The following is a 22301-nucleotide window of genomic DNA, read 5'->3' as shown; positions in this document are numbered from 1 at the left end:
GGTCCCATAGCTACAGTGTACAGAGTGATACGAGCCTTTAGAGTTGGAGAACCAAAGTGCTTTTGGAAAAGCTCAGAAAGAGAAGGGACCATTTCGCTTTGGAGAGATGAGGAAAGCTTTGAGAAGATAGGAGTCCAGCTGAGCCTGGGAGGATGGTCTGCACACCATCTTCATCCCACCCAAGCTCCAGGCAAAGACTTAATCATCCTCCCTTTGTTTCACCTGCTCTCTGCCTTCTCCGAACTGCATACCAGCTTCAGTCCCACCTCCTTAAAAAAAATTTGCCAACCACTCTTTGTCATCGTTTTCTTAACTCCTATGGCACAGAATTCATTTCTATTAATTATTTGTTAGATGCTATCTTTGTGAGATGTTTGCCTTTGTTAGATGTTTTTCAATCCTCAGTTGGAATGTCTGTTGGTTTGCTGGTTCCTCCTTCTTCATTCAAGCACCCCAAACTAGGTGGTCCTGTACTCACATTTTTGGGCTTCGTCAAGCAGAGCACAGGGCCATGGCATGTGAGAGGGTGGGCTGCTATTGGCAGGGCCAAAGAAGCAGAAGCAGCAAGGCTTAGAGAAAGCTGAGGACATGGAGGTTATGGGAAAGGCAGAAGATTTCTACTGGGAGTCAGAGGGGTTAAGCTGAATATTCAAAGGGAGGGACAATCCCATTCCCAGTTACAGGAGCAGCCCTGGTCCAGATGTGGGGGTCTGAAGCCATCTAAAATGACCTCATCAGTTCCAGCTATAACATTTCAAAATCAGGAGGAAGCTCAGTGGTTGTTTTGTAAACCAACCCCATCATCATAGATCAGAGGATACAGAGGTCCAGAAAAGTTAAAAGAGTTGCCTAAGGTCACACAGTAAACCAATGAAAAAGAAAATTTCTGCTACCCCTAGCTTGAGGTCTTCTTCAGAAAATTTATAACATTCTTACAGAGTCACACAATTTAAAAAACAGAGTGAGTGTGCAAGCAAGAATGAGAGAGTGTGCGCACAAGCCCTCCCATGTGCCATAAACAGCAATGGAATCAGATCTGACCCCCTTTGAAGCTCTACAGCACTAACGCCTCAGATCCTCAAGAATACACACCACCGATCCCTCTTGCAGTACAATTACAGACAGCTGCTTTAAAAGATGCAGATGTTTGAAAGCATGAGCATCTCTGATTTATCCTAAATCTGAGACCTAAACAGAACTTAGAATGCTTGGCTCTTCCATTAAGACTAAGTTTATACCATTCCATAAGTGATAGTCTAACCTTTTTCGGTAACTTCTTATATAATTTCAAACTTACTGAAAAGTTGCAAGAATCGTACAGGGATATGATCCAGCCATTCCATTTCTGGGTACACAACCCAAGGAACTGAAAGCAGGGTCTCCAAGAAACCCATGTTCATTGCAGCATTATTCACAGTAGCCAAAAGGTGAAAGCAACCCAAATGTCCACTGACAGATAAATGGATAAACAAAATGTGGTATATACATACAATGGAATATTATTCAGCCTTAAAAATGAGGAAATTTCTGAAACATGCTACCACATGGATGAACCTTGAAGACATTATGCTAAGTGAAATAAGCCAGACACAAAGGACAAATATTGTATGATTTCACTTATCTTAGGGACCTAAAATAGTCAAATTCATAGAGACAGAGAGGAGAATGGTGGTTGCTGGGGGCTGTTGAGGGGGGGAACGGAGAGTTATTGTTTCGTGGGTTCAGAGTTTCAGTTCTGGATGATAAAGTTCTGGAGATGGATGGTGGCGATGGCTGCCTGACAGTGTGAACATACTTAATGCCACTGACCTATACGCTTAAAAATGGCTACCATGGTCAATTTTAAGTTATGTATATTTTACCACAGTTAAAAAAATACTGCAAGGAACTAGGCCGCTGGTGGCAGTGTTTCTGGTCCCTGAAGGCCCATCCTCTCCAGCTCTGCCTGTCCACGTGGACCTGTCCTTCAGGGCCAAGTCCGATGGCAGCTCCTGCAAGACGCCTCCTCTGACAGCTTGACAGAAGCGTCTTTCCCTCTCCCGTGAACTCTCTGTGGTGGCACTATTCACACTCGTCTTATCACCTGCATAAAATCCCCTTGGAGAGCAGAGACTAGAGTCTTTCATGCTTTATCATCTCCTACAACTGGCATTTCATAAGATTTCCAATATTGCAGAATAAATGCTCCTCTGTATAGTCACATTGTGCATTTACTTCTTCATGTTCTATGCTCAACAAAGATTAGAAGGGAAATACCTGCCCATAATTGACCATGTGACTCAATTACACCTTAACGATCCTCGAGCTGTCATGCAGGCCTCTTTTTTTTGGTTCATCCACCTCTCAATGTGTTGGGTACACCAAGGTCGCTCCTTAAACAGTTGCTATTTTCATCTGAGATGGCTGTGAATTCTATAAAACAACTCTTAAAGTGTGAGACACGGTGTACTAACCAGGATATTGAAAATAATCCTATTCAAACATTAGCTACAGAACCATATGAAATGGATGCCCTGCGGGGATTGTAGTGAGGTGGGTGGCTATAAGAGGATTTCATACTGATCGCTAAGGGACTGCAGTTTTAGAACATCCAGGATCTACATACTGGCCACTGTTAATTCTATCTTATTTTAAGTAGATCAGTTAAGAGGATGGAACGACAAGAGATGTTTCATTAAATCCAAATACTCTGAGAAATACGGAGATATTTAAAATAATGTTTGGATTAGTCTTAAATTTAAAGTAAAAGAATGACTTATATAGCTGCATAAGGACAACTCATTGTTAGAGGCAGAAAATGTACAACCACTGCATGGGTCTCTTCAATTCCCACCTCTACAATTACAGGTCACAACTGCACTGCATGTCGCTCAGGCACAGATAACCCTTTTGTCCACCAGGTGGCAGCATATCTTTACCTACCTCCTTATACAAGGGCTTAAAGGCAAGGAACTCTCATATTTCTATCAGAAATTAGAGGTGTTTCTGCTATAACGATACACAGTGTAAAAATACCTTGTGTTATGCAAAATCACAGTGTAACTGTAACAGAGTTAATACGTCAAACAGGTTAGAGCCAACTACTCTGAAATCTGTGCAACTTTGTAACCAAAGCACTGACGATCCAAACAAAAACATTAATACAATTACAGAGACACATTACCATCTTAAAAATTCTTTAAATTCCTAATAAATAAAAAATATATCATAGAAACTAAAGGAGAGAGGTAAGGGTAGGCTGAGGCTACTTAGAGCAAAATGCACAAAAATAGGGAGAATTTCACAATAAGCATTTCCAAGACAGAGCATGTGACTAAACCAGCTCAGAGTGGGAGAGTGGGGGAGGGGCATGGCATGCAGAACTGAAGAGACTGTGCTCAGCTGGGTCAGTGAACACTGTATTCAGCTGCTATTTACTCAGTAGCACAAGACATTAATATGCTGGGGAACACTGAGGAAGAACACAACTTTTGCATCTTCCCACTGTCATTCTCCCATCCGCCAACACATGTGACCCAACTCAGGACAGAAGAGGTCTACTCACCCGCAGTTAAATAGGCATAATAGCACTGTGACCACCGGGACTCATTTTTTAGCCTCTCAAAGGAATCAAATGCATCCTTGAAATTCAGCTCTATCATGCTGCACCAACCTATGAAAGAAACATTTTTAGGATACAACCCTATAGTAGTGAGCTTCAATATCCCATCTTTAAGCTACAAACCTTTGATACTGCTGACTGTCCTTCTCTGTGAGTGGTGTATGTGCACTACCTGAAAACTTAAAAACTGATCTTTTTTCTCTTAAATATTTTCAGTGTGACATTTTGAGGACAACAGGGCATTTCTATTTTACAACCAATTAAGCAGTATAGAAGAAAGTGGTGTAAAGATTTCTATGAACACACTCCAGTTTGTTTCCTCCAGTTGTGAGATTAACCCAAGTACGCAATAGGCCCCGGTACAGAAAAACAATATCATCAGATTCTATGTATAGTGACCACCTCAAAAAGTCTTAAAGCACTCACCTGCTCCTTAATGATTACTATTAATTCTCAAATCATTGTGTGAAGAAGAGAGCAGTCAGAAAGTAAATACTTTCCCACCCTCCCTCTGCAAGCTGGCAGTGGAGCTGAGAAAGGACCCCATCTTTCCTGGATCAAAACACTGTAGACTGGCATTCTGATAAGAAGTGGCAACAATGAACATGCAAGGAATTTATTCCCACGGTTACAATAGTACCCTCTGTGTGCCAAGGCCTGGGCCAGGAGCTTGCTATAAATTCTCTCTAATCTGGCTAGAGCCTCACAAATGTGGCTGATGGTGTCCTTATTTCACCAAGGAGAAAACCTAAGGCATGAAGAGCTTATGTGACTTGCCCAAGGCCACGCAGCTAACAAGGAAGAACTGAGGACTGAAGGCCATTACTCTCTCCCATCCATGATCTTGTCTCCATAAAACACAATTCTGGTATCAGGTGCATCACAAGTAGTTGTGGCATCTTGGACCTGCCATTTGAACTATAGGGATGAGGCAATCTACGCTTCTGGAAAACTCAGTGTCAAATTCTATGGGATAGGATATGAAATTGACATATTTTGGAGTAAAAATGGGGGTTAGTTATTTCCATTGTGTAACAGATATCAAGAGAAGATTTGAATTAAATGCAAAATAGAGGTGGGAGGCAGCACTGAACCTGAATAAGCCGCCTGATTTCTGATTTTGCTACTTTTCTCCCCCAAGTTAACTTTCCTAAGGCCTTAGTGTTGGATTCAATGATTTTGAAGCTTTCTAACAAACCTGGAAATGTACACAAAAAAAGGGCCACTATAACCATTTCACAATATACACACATATCAAATCATTGTGTTGTCCACCTTAAAGTAATACCATGCTATATGCCAACTATATCTCAACAAAACTGGAAGAAAAAACAAAGATACCAGGATCTTAAGAGGAAAAAAAGGCCACTAAATCTAGGCCCTTTAATTCAAGTTCTTGAAATACACACTATTCTACGTTATGGCTACTCAACAGACTATATAAAAATACATTTTCCACTGGATTATACCTCATATCCCCTCCCTAAACCATAAGAGGCATTTAAAACATATTGTTGGGGCAGCCTGGTGGTGTAGTGGTTAAGTTTGTGCACTCCATTTTGGTGGCCCAGGGACCGCGGCTTCAGATCTCAGGCATGGACCCACCCACCACTCATCAAGCCATGCTGTGGTGGTGTCCCACACACAAAATAGAGGAAGACTGACACAGATGTTAGCTTAGAGCCAATGTTTCTCAAGCAAAAAGAGGAAGGTTGGCAACAGATCTTAGCTCAGGGCCAATCTTCCTCACCAAGAAAAACCCTAAAAAACACATAATATTCTTTATTGGGCAGCTCCCAATATTTTAGTAATGTAAACAGTTACATAAAAGGATTATGGAATTACTAATGTAACAGGACAGGAGAATTTTAGTGCAGTCAGCAAGAAACTGACAGTGACAACTTTGGGGAAAACCTTAGGCAAATAAATGCTTCCACGTTTCGTCATCACTTCATCTCTAGGAGGGAGAAACAGAAGGGAGCAGCGAACACATGGGGAGGGCCTGCCATGTGCACCCTGCCTGATGCTCTTCCTGTGATTCCATCTGAAGCTCACAACCGCCACGAGGGAGGTGCCGTAACTCCAAGGGGAACTACGAGGGCAGCTGCAACTTGTCCCAGGTCCCTGAGCCAGTCGGCCAACAGCTGGGACTGTAATCCATGGGCCCAGCTCTCTCCTACGCCATGTTTTTCTCCTCAGGTTAACACTGATTGGGGGGGAGGAGAAAATAGTTCTGAAGTCTAATGTGCAGTCCAATGGGGTGTTTACAAATGCTTTTCAGTCAACTCACTTAACATTACCTACTGTCCTAAAATCAAAATGTTAGAAAGAATGAATTATAAAGAAGAAATGAGAATCATTGAGATAAGTATCATCAATTGTGCTTTGATAACAAAGTCCTGTTATTAAAAAGGGAACAAGCATTTTACAGAGATACAAACTCAGCAGCATTAATAATGAAAAAGTGCACAAGAATGCACTAATACTTGCATGACAAGAGCTGGACATTCAGCTGGACGTCAGCTGAATGCATTCGGACTATTTCATGACAAGAAGCTGGACAGACACCCATATTTACCGATTTCATAGAGACAGACATGCTGGATTTCTCTCTGATCGACTGCAAGTTCCAAAGCAGTGTGGAAGGAAGTCAAGGCACTGTTGATTTGACACTAAGGACAAAATGAAAACAGAGTCACTGGCTGACACCTGTCAATAACATCACAGTCATCGTAATTCCAAAGGATCTTTTTCCTTAATAGCTATCTTAGATTAAGCAGTACAGAAGAGAGTGACTTAAAGATTTCCAGAACACTCGACTTTGCCCACGCAGTTGTGAGATGAACCTAAGCACAGGGCACTTCTGCTCAGGCAGGAGATTCCTCCAGCGAGGGCTCAGCTCACCCCCACCTTCCCCCACAGCACCCTCTTCAGACTTGGACAACAGAACTTGTGTTAGACGAGTTTGCTAGTCCAGCTCCGTGGGACCAGGTAAGTTTTACAGGGGTAGCGACTATATTCCACCCTCCTGGGTACACCCACCCCGGCCCGGAAGATGGCAGTCAGGACTGAGGGACTGCATGAGCCCTGCTCTGCCTCCCCCACACTCCGCCTCCTCAGGGTCCCTGTGTGCCTCCCTCTCTGCCCCCACCATGCCCTTTCCAAGGCCCCCAAGGCCTCTTCTCCCCACAGGCAGCCAGGAGGGGGCAGGAAAGGTCCTGGAAGAGGGGCTGTGGGCTTCTCTGAGGACCAGCCCCCACCACATTCCTGGGCTCCTTGTGATGCACGGTCCCTGCAGGAGGCCTCCAGGACACAACACACTGCACTGATGAGACAGAAGGAGATGTGCAGGACAGTCTGTGACTCAGGAACATTGTAGGCCAAGTGACTGCTCACCCAAGGCCACTGCTGGATCACTAACTGCTCATGCTCCATGTAACACTTCACTCTGTTGTCAGGAAGTTTCGAACGCAGCGTTCAACCCCTCATCACCAGCCCCGAATGCTGACTAGGTAGCCACGGAAGATACACTTCAGTGAGTCACAGGAAGCTTAACATCCAGTTGGAGGGAACCTCACAGAAATGTAAAACAGGTCCACAACTCTGAGGGCTGACATCCACACAGATTGTAAGCACAGAGCCAAATACCAGAGACCTAAAAAATCAATCAGTCTTTTACGAAGGGCATGTGTGTGCAGACAGAGCTCTGTCGTTACATCTGTCTCTAACTTCTCCCTTGCTGGATCAGTAGTTTTTTTCCTGCATCATGCAGGCACTCGATTTAGCACATTTACACAGAAACCACAGTGTTGAGAACTCTGCTCTTCAGGTATCTCCCCAGTTTGCTAAGTGAATGACATTCAACTGTCACACACGGGATATTGCTGCATGGGCATCACTTCCAAGCTGTGCCAAGCTGGGGTTCAGTGCATCCTAGCCATGCCACACTGCCCTTCAGAGGACAGAAAACTGCTCGGTGAACGTTTGTTGGGGAACTACTATGTGCCCAGCTCTGAAGGCACAAAGACAAGCCAAAACAAGGCTTTGAATGTAAGTAAAGAAAAAAGAAACCAAGTAACATTTGTATGAACATTGTTTCTCTTAACTCTTCCAAAAACTCTGAAGACAGAGAAGACAAAAACGGTATGATTTCACTCATATGAGGAAGATAAACAAACCCGTGGACAAAGAAAACAGATTAGTGGTTACCAGAGGGTAAAGGGGATAAAGGGGCACATATGTATGGTGACAGATAAAAACGAGACTATTGGGGGTGAGCATGATGCACTCTATACAGAAACTGATAGATAATAATCTACCCCTGAAATTACACAATGTTATAAATCAATATGACCTCAATAAAATAATTAAATTAAAAAAACCTCTCTGAGATAGGCATGTATTAGGTCCATTTTCAGATGAAGAAACTGAAGTTCAAAGAGGTTAAGTAGCTTGGTCAAGGCCAACAAGCTAGCAATTGACTGGTATCCAAACTCTGCTCCAGCTGAGTCCAGATGTGCTCTCCTCAGGGAGAGTGCATGAGCTGTGATACAGGAGCCTGAGACGAGGGAGCGGATCCCGGATTATCCAGGTGGGCCCTAAACGCAATCACACGTCCTTATAAGAGGGAGAAACAGAGAAAGCAGACACACATGGAAGAGGAGGCAGTGTGACCACGGAGGCACAGACTGGAGTGATGTGGCCACAAGCCCAGGAATGCGGACAGCCGCCAGAGGCTGTAACAGGCGGGGAATACGTTCTCCCTGGAGCCTCCGGGGAGAGCACTGCCCTGCCCACACCTTGAGTTCACCCCAGGGAAACTGACTGGACTTCTGGCCTCCAGAACTTCGAGAGAATAAATGTCTATTGTTGTAAGCCGCCAAGTTTGTGGTAATTTGTTAAACAGCCTTAGAAAACTGACACAGTGTATTCTTTAAAAATTAAACTGCAAGGAAAGTACCATGCTCTTTCTGTTACAAGCAGAACTAATAGAACTGGAAAGTACTGAGACCATTTATGGAGCTTAATGACATTAACTCCAAAATTAATTCCAGTTCTAGCCCGACACTCATTGAGGAATTACAATGAACAACCACTAAAGAGTGGAAATACATTTCCCCTTATTTTTCACCAAAATAACTTAAAATAAAAATGATCTATGGGAGCTTTTATGGTTACAAATTAAAATATCCACTACACAGCAGAGAAAGAAGAATTATCCTCAATTTGATATTCGATTCACAGTTTAATTTTTGAAGAAATTCACATACCCTGGGGCCTGAAGGGAATACCGAAAATGGTCTGGTGTGAAAAAGCCGGGAAGCCAAGCCTCAGACAGTATCACACAGGCTTTTGTCTCGTGAATTATGCACTGACACGCTGTGTCACAGAAACTACCTGAAGCCTCAGTTTCCTCACTAGTAAAATGAGAAAAAAACGGTAGCTAGCTTCACCTGCTTCCAGAGGAAGCCACAAAGAACCAAAGCTCAAGTCTTTGCCCAGTTAAATGGAGCATACTTATTGCCAAATTAAAATCAGCATAATTTATGGCTACTGCATTGTTACTACAGAGATCTAGTGTGTTTTTCCAGTCATTCAGGACTTCTTGACAGGTGTATTCTGAGGCATTTTATACTACTTGTGGCAATTGTAAAAGGGATTTGTTCCTCCATTTTACCTTCTAAGTGAGTGTTGCTGGTTTGTAGGAAAACTTGGGATTTTTGCAAGTTGATTTTGTATATGTCATTATTATAGTCTTATGAATTCTCATAATCTTTTTAGTTGTTTTCTCTTGGATTTTCTAGGGAGATATTCAAATCATTTGCAAATAATGACAGCGTTGTCCTTTCCTCTACAAAAGACTTCTCCGATAACTGGCTAGGATATCAGTTAAAATACTGAATATTAGCACACATCCTTGCTTTATTCCCATCTGTAATGAGGAGATTTAATGTTGCACCATTAAATGTAGTTTTCAGTATATGCATGTTTTTAGTAGGTACCATTTTTAACAAAGAGAGAAATTTCCTTTCTATCTCTAATTTGCTAATAGTTTCTTTGGTTTTTTAAAGTGCCTTTCATTCAGTGCCATTTGGGCATCTATTGACAGGATTGGATGGTTTGATCAATTACTTCCTCAACACAGGGAATAACAGGAACACACTTCCTGAGGCTGAACCATGCCTGCCCTTGGGGAAGAAGCCCTGCTAAGGTCATAATACGGCATTTAAAAAATATGCTGTTGGATTTGATTTGCTAATATTGATTTAGAATTTCTTTATTCAGGATGAAGTTGACCTATAATATTTTGTTTAGTGTTCTCCTCTGTGAGTTTTGGTATCAGGATAATGCCAGAACTTGTAGACTTCCAGAAAATATGAAATATTTTCTATGCTCTGGAACTATCTAAATAACTAGTTCACTATAAAGCCATATCTTTCAACTGAATAATTCATTTAAAATGTTTAAATTACCACAATTTATATTTTTCCTTTTAATGGGCACACAGTGTAACAAAGAATATTAAATTTTAGTCAATAGTGCCAGATTTCACTGCCAACTTCATCACCAACACAATTTTGAACCTTAGGAAATAATTTGTTTTGTTTGTACTCTCAGGGGATGTTGAAAGAAGTGAATTCATGTAAATAAAATGCTCTTGGGAAAGGTACATTGTCTTTACAAAGAGCTCTATGTCACCCGTTAATAGTGCTGGGAAATAAATCACAATATTATTTTCCAACATTTAGAACCAAGGCTTGGGCAGTAAGTGGCAATTAAGCTTCTCACAAATTATTTCAGCCACCAGGAGAGATTCCAGATTCTATCTAGCAGGCATAATTAAGAGCTGTTTAAGAGTCTACCACAAATATACAAGGGTGTACTCTTGCCTAATCCAAAAACATACACGGCTGGAGAGACAGGAGACAAAGAAAAATGAAACATGTAATATGAAGGGATGCTGTAACCACAGGCAACATTTTCCACACAATATTAAAAATGTTAGGTTATTCTTAAGCTATTTCCACAGTAATATATCTTTAAAGCCCTTTAGAAAGTAAGGATCTCCAAGTACACATATGAAGACACAAAAAGCATGAATAATTTTCAGAGTCAGTACTAATGTTACATTCTGTTCTACTCCAAGATTTTCACTAGTAACACCAAGCTGAGAGGACTCACTCAATCCAGGTACCTAGCAAAAGCTTCCACTTCCAAAGTTGCAAAACAAAGTGGAAATGGAAACAAGGCCAAGTTCCGTGGGGGCCCGGCCCAGACTGTGGTGCCAAAGGGACACCACATCCCAGACTTCCCCGAATCCGTAAAGCAGGCAGTTTCCTTTTGTACCGCCTCCAGAATCACATTTAACCTTAAATGACAGCAAGAGTTCACAAACTCCAGGGTCTCAGCTTGGAGCCTGTCCACTGACATTCAGATAATGTTGGTATCACTTAATTCTGCCGGGTTAAACACCAGAGAGGGGATCACCGCCGTGGTGCCTGTGGTCCAGCTGGGGGAAGGGTGTTCCCATGCAGACGGCTCTAATGTGTGTTTGCTTTTGAGAATTTTCAGTTCTGTCAGATACGTTTGTAAAACACAGGGCATATTCTTTCAAGGTGTTTTAAGTAACTAGTAAGCAAAGAATTTGTTAGGCACAGGCAGAGTTCCTGAGATGTGTTAAGAACACAGTTAAGTACTTAGCAAGGAGAGCCTGTGTGTGTCTGTGTCTCTGTGTTAGGGAGAATGAAAGAGCCAGGAGATATCTAATATTCACGAGGCACCTGGGTACTAAGTATACATGAGACTAAATACACAAAAACACTAAATATTCAGAATACTAAATATGCATTAGAACTTAACATTCATGAAGTATTAATTTGACCACCCGTTGGTGATGCCCCTTCTAGCACCATGTCCTCTGCCCAAGAAACACTAATAAAACCCCTAACTGACCATCAGTTTAATTAGCTGTGGCCAGGTGTACTTATCCTCGTGTGTTTCTGATCAAGCATGTGACATCGGCCAGGGCACCTTCCCCCGTGGGCCCCTCTCTCCTCGTACCCACCCGTCAGTGAGGAAGGCTGATGTGCAGAGTGAAGCAGGACACTGCACACCATGTGCCCCAGGACTCAGGTGGTGTAGCCCTCCCACCCCACTTGCACCGGTCCTAAGAGTGTTAACTGATGTTCTCTCTTTCCCTTTGTTTCCTGCTGTGTGTTTTACACTGATTTAGTAAACCGTGATTCAAGCCCATTTTAATTTGGTCTGTGAGTCTTTCTGTTCTGGCACCTCTGGGAGAGCTTGCCAGGTACTCGGAGGCTACTGGGGTACCGGTGGCATCTATGTGAAAAGAAAGAGGAAAACCCCAGGTACCTGTGAGGAGACACTACTTTGCACTGCTAACTGTTATGGGCTGAAGTGCGTTCGCCCAAATTCATATGTTGAAGTCCCCTAGTATCCCAGAATGTAACCATATTTGGAGATAAGGTTGTTAAAGAGGTGATTAAGTTAAAGTGAGGTCTTTAGGGCAGGCCCCAATCCAATGTGACTGATGTCCTTGTAAGAAAAGGAGATTAAGAAGCAGACATGTGCACACACAGAGGAAGGACCACATTAGAGGGAGAAGGGGCCATCTCCAAGCCAAGGAGGGGGGTCTTGGGAGAGATCAAGGCTGCCGGCACCCTGACCCTGGACTTCCTACCTCAGGACTGTAAGAAAATAAACTTCTGTACCCAGTCTGTGCTTCTTTGTGTGGCAGCCCTGGGAACCTAAAGACACCCCGTCAGAGGTGCCCTGTTTTGGGGAGACATTCGTCCCTTCTCCACGCTCACGTATGTGGTGGGAACGGACAGTATCCTGCTTCTCTGGAAAACTTTTCTGGTCTCTGGACCTAAGTGAGGCAAATCACAGCACCTCCCCCTCCCCTGGACTCAGAATCCACCCCCACAGTTGCTCTTACAGGTGACGAAGGTGGGCAGGTGTGGTCTCTGGCTTCCTGCGTGTGTGTAAGCACGTATTTCAGTGCATGTGTGCCTGAGCGCATATGGTGCACCTAAGTTATTTCCTCATAGGCTAGCAAATTGTATAGTAATTTGTATAAACACCAGAGAGGCTGCCCCAAAGGTTTTACCAATTTACATGTGTGCCAACAGTTTATAAGGGGCCTATTTCCCTATACCTTTTTCTAGCACAGCATGTTTTTAATATCAGCCAATCATTTTTTCCATGCAGTTTTAGTTTGCATCTCCTTGTTTACATTGTGAGGGTCATATGCTATTGGCAATTTGCATATCTTATTTCATGGTTTGTCTAAATATTCTGGCTATTTTTGTTTTTGTGTGTTTATATTATCCTTTATTATTATTATATTTATCCAGGGGCTATAGAAATATAACTATTATCACAGCACAACTGGGAGGGAAAGAGCAGGAGGCAAGAGTATCCATTCATTCAAAATACACGCACACACACTCTCTGAGGCCCTGCTGTCTAGAAGCCAGGCACTGGCTGAGGCATTTAAGATAAGCAGTGACCCAGACAAAGTCGCTGCCTCGTGCAGCTTATATTCTCATTTTAATGGAGAGAGACAGACAATGAGCAAATAACGAAAACACCTTATGCCATGCGTCCAATGAGGATGAGTCTCCAGGCAGGAGTGAGGTGGGTGGATTATAATGAAGGGGGATAGGGAGTCCAGACAGGGAGTGAGACTGACACATTCAATACCACAGTCAGGGAAGGTCTCCCTGAGAAGATGACTGAACAAAGTCGAAGGAAGTGAGGGAATGGTTGAAGCAGATATCACGGTAAAAGCATTTTAGGCAAAGGCCCAGAAGGGGCAAAGGCCCTGAGGCAGAGCATGCCCTGCATGTTTGAGGAAGGAAGGAGGCCAGTGAGGCAGGCACAGAGTTGGGGTGAGCACTGGGAGGTGGATGATGAGGTCGCAGAGGTTATAGGGGCTAGTGTGTGTAGGGTCTTGTAGGCCATTAGAAGAATTTCGGTTAAGGGGCCTGCCCAGTGGCACAGGGGTTAAGTTCATACATTCTGCTTTGGCAGCCCAGGGTTCGCTGGTTTGGATCCTGGGTGCAGACCTACACACTGCTTGTCAAGCCATGCTGTGGCTGGTGTCCCACATATAAAGTAGAGGAAGATGGGCACAGATGTTAGCTCAGGGCCAGTCTTCCTCAGCAAAAAGAGGAGGATTGGTGGCAGATGTTAGCTCAAGGCTAATCTTCCTCAAAGAAAAAAAACGAATTTGGGTTTCTGCACAGAATGAGAAGGGAAGTCATTTAAGGGTTTTGCACAGAGGAATGACATGATGCGACTTAAATTTTACCACATCCACTCAGGCTGTGTTGAGAACAGACTGTAGGGCAGGAAGAACAAAAACAGGAGGTCAGTTAGGAGACTACTGTAACCATCCAAAATGATGGTGGCTGGGACCAGGGTGGGGTGGAAAGGGTGGAAAGAAGTGCTCTGATTCTAGAGTGTTTTGAAAAGCAGAGTTGACAAGATTTACCAAAGCTTTGGATGTAAGGTACAAAAGAAAGAGAAAAATCAAGGATGACTCCAAGGTTTTCGCCATAGGAAGACAGAGTTACCAGCAAGGAAAATGCAGGGGACTGCAGGGAGGGCGTCTTTGGGGACAAGACAGGAGCATGGGCAAACTGCGTGTTGGAGATGTTGAGTAGGAGGACTGGACATGAGTCTGGAATTCAAGAGGGAACTCTGAGCTAAAGAACAAATTTGGGGGTCACTGGAATATATTGGGTGTCATGAGGCTGAATGAACTTGCTAAAGGAATGAAGGAAGGTAATAGAGAGAAAAGTCCAAGACCTGAGGTATTCCAGTAGCTGGAGGTTGGGCAAATGAGTAGGAAACTGCAAAAGAGATGGAGAAGGAGTGGCCAACGAGCCTGGAGGAAAACCAGGAGTGGGTAAGATCCCTGAGGCCAAGGAGAGGGGAGAGGAAATGAGCAACACTGAGCAGAAGTCTACACTGGAGGAAATTAATCTCTTTATAAAATGGTTGACGAGGACCAGATTTAAAGTGAGAAGGTTGAGCAAGTGCAAAAGATATAAGAAGAGGCCTCTGAAATTCCTAATTAATTCACAAAATCCCATAAATAACAAAGAGACTATCCAATATGAGTCACATGAGACATGAAAGAGACCCAGCAAATAAACAGAAAATGATGCTGACCTTGAAACATATTTCTCAGGAAATACAGCAGAGGATTTCAGTGAGTCCCTAAGAACTGGACTACAATGAGTACTGTGCGTTACTGCTGACTACACATACAAACTGTACATTAATAAATTATACATAGATTTCTATAACACAGGGATGTGCTGTGAATCTCCACTTGCCCTTTCATGGTCTGCACAAATTTCTGACAGATGAATTCCTCCAGACTTTACTGGGAATGACTATTGAGAAGATATAGATCTCCAACTGATAAGGATAGTCAATACTCTGATATCTAGCAAAAGGTAAATAGCAGTTATTTCTGGAATGCAAGATTTTTATCTGCTTCTTGATGTACTTTTGTATTTTACCATGTTCCCAAATGAATATGCATTATTTAGACAGAACAAGGTGGTAAGAAATACACGTTCTGATGCTGAGCCTTTAAAGAATGCTGCCTTAACCAGCTTACTCCGGTCTCATCATCGTCATCACAAAAGCTAACGTGTGTGGCACTCTTATCAAGTGCCTGGTAAGATGGCAAACCCTCTCGGGACAATCTGTGTGCTTTGCTGAAGGCCAAACAGCTGTTCAAGGTCAAGGTGCAGAAACATGAACCTGTTTATTCCAACTCTGGAGCCAACAGTCCTCACCTCCGTGCTCTCCTCAGGTCCCACCCACCTCCTCCATACCCACTTCCCCCAGTCATCCCCACCTACAATGACCACCCATTCATGTGGCACTTTCCTTCTATTGCCTTTTCATGCATTCACATTGCTATCTTTATCATTAGATTATAATTTCTTTGGGGGAAGGGTCTTTTTCTATTTCTCTTCGCATCCCCCAGAAGACCTTTTAGGTCATAGGCAACAAATCTCTGATTATGTACAAATGATGAAATATAGTAGTTATGTTTTCAGCACCTCCAATGTGGATGGACAGCAATCTCCTTGGAAAATGAGTTATGTAACTGAATCTATCACTAACAGTAGAGGAACTGAATAATGTACCAGTCACAAGATTTCCTTGGTCTCTCAACAGTTACGCACATAATTCTGACAAAATTTGTGATGGAAAGTGCTTTATACTAGATTTACAACCCAGACACAATTCTGTCTAAATAGGAAAAGTCCTGACTAAGCACCGTGTGCTTAGCACTTTACCATACCCATGTTACATTACTGAAGGCTGACCTGGGAGATGCTGCCCTCTTTTTACAGACAAGGACACAGGCTCAGACAGCTCTGTCAGCCAGTAAGTTGAAGAGATCATTTTGAGCTGAGTTCAATGCTTTTTCAGCTATACATGCTGCCTTTTAAAATTACAGAAAAGGAATTATATGAAAAGCAGCAGTAAATTTAAAAGAAATGTGCTTATGTTAAAGATGCTATCAAAGAGCTAAAACAGTGAAGAAGATAATGCAAAGAACTAACTTAGAAAAACAAAGACCACAGAAACACAGAATATACTAATCTACAAGCGGTCAGATTACTCAAAAGAAGACAGCAATTCAAGATAAACAGACAAACCAGAAAATAGATGCAGAGGAGCTAATATGCAAGAGAGAAACAAATAGAAGCCATAATTAGGAAAGTGACTTTGAAAAGTTTTCCTGGAAGTGAAGGGCATTCTCTGTAGAGGATGTCAAACGGGCAAGCTGCTACGTGGGTTTTTTTCAAAGAGGAATTAAAGACAAGTTGTGAAAAACAGAAATAATCCCAGATAATTAGTTCCGAAGATTAAAGAACCATAAAAAAATGTTTTTAAAACAGCTTTGTTGAGATATATTTCACATACCAGAAAATGCATCCTTTTAAAGTGTACAATTAAGTGGCTTTCAGTATAGTCACAGAACCACAAAACTTGAAAACTGAAGAAGTCTTTAAAATTATGTAGCCTAGTGTTTCTCAGAGTGCTCTATTGAATGCTTCTAGTCTCACAGGCTACTGTATGAAAAAGAATTTTCCTGGTGAAATAAATGGGTAAACATGGCACATATACTCTATCTCCCTCACCGTGCAAAACTAAATTGTCTGAGAAGCCCCAGGATATTCCTATTTACCTGACATGGAACCTCTTTTCATGGAATGTGTACTAACTAGTCCATCAAATCAGTAATCCACGGCAGATGCTTCAGAAAACACTGATTTGTTCCAACCCTCTAAGTTTCCAAGTAAAAAACAGTGTGCCAAGGGGCTGGCCCCGTGGCCGAGTGGTTAAATTCGCGCGCTCCGCTGCAGGCGGCCCAGTGTTTCGTTGGTTCAAATCCTGGGCGCGGACATGGCACTGCTCATCAAACCACGCTGAGGCAGCATCCCACATGCTACAACTAGAAGGACCCACAACGAAGAATATACAACTATGTACTGGGGGGCTTTGGGGAGAAAAAGGAAAAAAATAAAATCTTTAAAAAAAAAAAAAAAAAAAAAACAGTGTGCCAAAAAGGGTGACTAGCTTGACTGAGGTCTCACAGCTCTTTCAAACTGTCTGATATGTGAGCAACCATCTGGAAGCAAGGAGTGTTTCTATGGTTTATGACAGAGCCAAAGCCAGATCTTCAGACTTGAGTCCAGTGCTCTTTCCACAACACTACACACCAAAACCTGAAGCTCTGAAGCAATACGACAACACATTCCCAGAGCAAACGAGCTCTCTGAGAAACCACAGAGAAATGAGGACCACTCCACTAAACACAGAAACCAGTGCGCCCAAACATTAAGAGTCCAAAATCATAAAGGAAGACAGAAAAGTTCAATGTGATACTATGAGAAAATATAAAATGTCATACAAGAGTCCTGGACAAGGGGTAGGTGGAAGTGAGAAATGCTATTTCCTAAAACTAGACTCTGAGTCATGCTCAATGGGAATTCACCGTCCACTTATCAGCATCAGAAGCATGAGGAACAAAGAAGACTTGGACCACTGACTGCACGGATGTGTGAACCCATGTTTAAATAAGGAGAAAAACAAGTAAAACACTACGATCATCTTTTCAATCTGATATTAAGGAAAAATCTACCAACAAATAGGTAAGCAGAAAAGGAAACAAGCAAGAACAATAAACATAACCCTGAAGGGCAAAGGAAAAGAATACACATGCACCACTGCACAATTAAATATGAACAGAAACTCCTCTATGAGAAAGGAGATTCGGATTGAGAAACAAAATCCAATGATCTGTTGCTTCCCAGGTCACCCCTATTCCAACTGCCTCTCTCCACCAAAGGCTCCAGCCCCACTGAGTTCCATCTCTCCATTATCTGGCCTTTTCTCGCATCTGGGCTTGAATGCATGCTCCTCCCCCATGCTCTTACCTCTACCTGCAAACTCCTACTGACTCTTCAAAAGCCAGCCCAAACACCCCAACTTCTGGGTCCTCTTTCCCAGCTGTAAGGGTTGCATCATAGGTGAGCTGCACCCTGCTTTACCTTCCTATACATCTGCTTTTATGTTTCTCAAAGCCTGGCCATGCCAGCATCTGTTTACGTGCCTGCCTGCCATACAGACCTGATCTCTCTGAGAGCATGAGCTCTGTCGCTGTCACCATTAGTGCAGAAGTCTTAACAGCAGCCACAGTGGTGCCACCATCATTAAAGCCAACAATGACTGGTACTCACTCAGAGCTCTGTGAGCAGCACATACCTCCCAGATTACCACCTCACTGCATCTTAACAGCAAAACTATGCCCTAGGTACCACCACTAGGGTCCCCATCTCACTGAGGAGGGAAGGTTTAAAGAGATGAAGGGTCTCATCCAAGGTCACTTGGCCAGAGTGGAGGAGCCAGGACTCAGCCCAGCCAGTTGGCCTCCAGGGCTGGGCCCTTAGCCACAGGCTACTGCCAGGCCGAAGTCGAGGGCTACACACAGACTCAAACAAGGGGACCAGACAGAGCAGACCACACAGTTTACCAAATGACATAACTGAGATTAATCACAACAACAAAAGACAAATGGCAATGAACATTTAATAACACGAAACCTTTAGGCAGCCTAAAGGAAAACTGTTTTCTATACTCACAACACTTTTGACACCAAATGTGTGGGGTTTTCGCACACCAGTGAATTCTCTAGTTCTTTCCTGACATCAACTGGGTGTCCTACAATTTAGTTCAATTCTGACACTAACTACTCGGAGTTAGTACAGTCCCCATAGGTTAGGGGCGCAGTTCTACAAGACTGCCCCCACTTTGGAGGTCAATTGCCAGTAGTGGCTCCCCAGGTAGCCACACTTCTATCTGACATGGTGACAAATCAGGATTCTCATGACCCCCTCCTCAGGGTTGATAGTTTGCTACAACGGCTCACAGAGCTCAGGGAAACACTTTCCTTACTATTACCAGTTTATTATAAAAAATACGAATGAACAGCCAGATGAAGAGGTCCATAGGGCGAGGTAGGGAAGGCTTACGAGCACAGCATATTCTGTCCCTTGGAGTTTGGGGTGCATCACCTCTGAGCACATGGATATATTCACCAACCAGGAAGCTCTCTGAACCCCACTGTTTAGGGATTTTACGGAGCTTCCATTACACAGGCATGATCTCCAGCCTCTCCCTCTCCCAGGAGGTTGGGGGAGGCATGGGGGATGCAGCTGAAAGTTCCAACCCTCTAATCATACATAATCAGCTCTTCTGGCACCCAGCCCCCATCCTGAAGCTACCTAGCGGCCTCCAGCCACTAGTCATTCATTAATATAAACTCAGGTAAGACTGAAAGAGGCTTGTGATGAATCACAAAAGATGCTCCTATCACCTATCTCACTCAGAAAATTCACAGGTTTAGGAGCTTTTTGCCAGGAACTGGGATCAAAGACCAAATATATATCTCTATCATAGTATCACAGCCTCCCAAACACCCTCAAGTAAAACAACAAAATGTAAGCTGAATTTCAAGGAATATAATAAAATCCCTAAATAAGAACACTAATATTTCCCTATTCTAATAAAACAAATATGTTATGAGAAAGCATTAAGAAAATGAACTATAAAACAAGCTAAATTAAGGAAAACTGGAAGTAAAATGGAAATAAAATATGAATTGATAAAAAAATAAAATCTCTCTCTACAAAAACCAATATGATAGTCCAAAAGCCCAATCATAAAATTAAGAAAACACAAATTTATAAAAATACCACAAATAATAAAATACCACAAATAAGAAAAAGCAATAACACATTTTTACATATCTGGAAATAGTATTCAATCATTCAATCTGTTTAAAAAGTAGTAAGTCGACTTATTCTGCTTAGCATAATACTTTCAAGGTCCATCCATGTTGTCGCAAATGGCAAGAGCTCATCTTTTTTATGGCTGTGTAGTATTCCATTGTGTATATATACCTCATCTTCTTTATCCATTCATTCACTGATGGGCACTTAGGTTACTTCCAAGACTTGGCTATTGTGAATAATGCTGCAACGAACACACGGGTGCAAATAACTTTCAACTTAGTGTTTTTCTGTTTTTTGGATAAATACCCAGAAGCAGAATAGTTGGGTTATATAGTATTTCTATTCTTAATTTTTTGAGGAATCTCTATACTGTTTTCCATAGTGGCTGCACCAATTTACATTCCCACCAGCAGTGTGTGAGCATTCCCTTTTCTTCACATCCTCTCCAACACTTATTTTCTTGTCTTGTTAATTATAGCCATTCATCATTATGCTAAGCAAAATACGTCATATGGAGAAAGTCAAATACCATGTGATTTTACTCATAAGTGAAAGCTAACAGCAATAAACAAACAAACACATAGATACAGAGATTGGATTGGTGGTTACCAGAGAGGAAGAGGGGAGGGAAGAAGACAAAAAGGATGATAAGGCACATGTGTACAGCGACAGACGGTAATTAGTCTTTGGGTGGTAAACATGATGTGGTCCACACAGAAACTGAAATATAATGATGTACATCTGAAATTTATATAATGCTATAAACCAATGTTACCTCAATAAAAAATAAATAAAACTGAAAAAAGTAGTAAGTGGAAATAGAAAAAGTATAATATAGAACTAAAATGGATATAACAGTAAGTAGATGTTTTTACATTAAAACCTTATTGAAGAAATAAGGAAGTTATTCAAGAATCGGTTTCAAAGGGTACTTAACAACGAGTAATAGAAAAATACTTTCAAATGTTTAATGATGGTTTAATTACTTTAAGTGATTTGCTTCTCCAAAATGCAAAAGAAAAATTCTATTAAACAATTCATTGTTTAAAAAATACCAGGTTTATTTCTAAAGCCCAATAAGAATAAGCCTCCCTGAATATTTATATCTACATTTATATTCGTACTTAAATATATGTTATTTGCTAATATATATATGTATATAATATATATGTGTGTAACTTATTTGCAAAAAAAAAGCTAAAAAGAATCATGGAGTGAGAAAGAAGGCCTGAATTCTGGTTCCTCCTTAATCTCAAAATAACTACACAAAATAACTATGCAAAATAACAATACTTGCAAATATTTATTTTATCTGGACCCCTGTTTACTATATACAGGATGGACAGATGTATGCCCCCCAAAACTATAAAGACTAATGGGAGAAATAAAAGGTGACATGACTAAAAGGAGAGATATCCTCAGAAATCAGTAAGAAATATTATAAATAGAATGTCAATTAAAATTTCCTTATACAGAACCTGACAAACTGATAGTTAAATATGCACGAGAAAACAAGTGGATAAAAATACTAAATAATATATATTTTTAAAGACAATAGTGATGTATTTGTTATATTAAGACATAAAAATCACAATTATCAGAACTATGTAATATTCATTAAAATATATATATAAAAGGTAGAATATAAAGACATTTCAAAAACAGATCCCATCTATCTTAAGGATTTAATTCCATAACAGCAAGAGAAACACTCTTAAATCAAAAGTATTAATAATTCTGAATTATGGTAGGTATCAGAATTGAACCATACCCATATCTCACATATGCAATGAGGTATGAGAATATAAGAAGAGTTTTTAAAACATCAATTTACAGTCTAGAAGAAAACAGAATAGTCTATGTGTCCCAATTTGGGCTAAAGATAAATTTTATTTCTGAAGAAATGAAGTCTATTATAACAAAGATGTATATAAGTTTGAATGTTCAAATTTCACAATAAAATGTAATGATAGTTCTCAAAATGAAAGTAAGAGAAGAGGGGAAATACATGATAAACATCATTTATGCTTATATTATACATTAGAATTTAGGCAAATATATAAGGAAAATATTTCTTACTCAAAAGTTATCAAACTTGGTTGGATCAACAGTCTATATTCAAAGAAAAAGAGAGTACACATTCATGTAGAAAACACACACTCTCAGTAACACTTTTTTGAAACATGTATTGAGATGTAATTCAAATATCATAAAATTCACCCACTTAAAGTGTAAAATTCATGGTTTTAGTATATTCACAGAGTTGGACAACCATTACTATAATCAAAATTTAGAACATTTTCATCACCCCAAAAAGAAAGCCTGTATCTACTTTTTTTTTT

The 22301-nt window shown here is 41.4% G+C and overlaps 1 protein-coding gene across 2 annotated transcripts in view; it reads right to left on the bottom strand.

The window, feature by feature from the left end:
* TTC39C (tetratricopeptide repeat domain 39C) overlaps window positions 1-22301 on the bottom strand; it is a 105131-nt gene that overhangs the window by 10440 nt on the left and 72390 nt on the right. For both annotated transcript variants that reach the window (XM_070629810.1, XM_070629811.1), the window contains exons 7-8: window positions 6180-6273; window positions 3545-3652 (exon numbers count right to left, since the gene is read on the bottom strand). In XM_070629810.1, coding sequence (XP_070485911.1) covers window positions 3545-3652; window positions 6180-6273 — 202 coding nt within the window. The remainder of the gene's footprint in view (window positions 1-3544; window positions 3653-6179; window positions 6274-22301) is intronic.

Source organism: Equus przewalskii, chromosome 7, assembly GCF_037783145.1.
Source record: "Equus przewalskii isolate Varuska chromosome 7, EquPr2, whole genome shotgun sequence".
In the NCBI taxonomy this organism is placed as follows: domain Eukaryota; kingdom Metazoa; phylum Chordata; class Mammalia; order Perissodactyla; family Equidae; genus Equus; species Equus przewalskii.
This window is presented reverse-complemented; position numbering and strand designations above follow the sequence as displayed.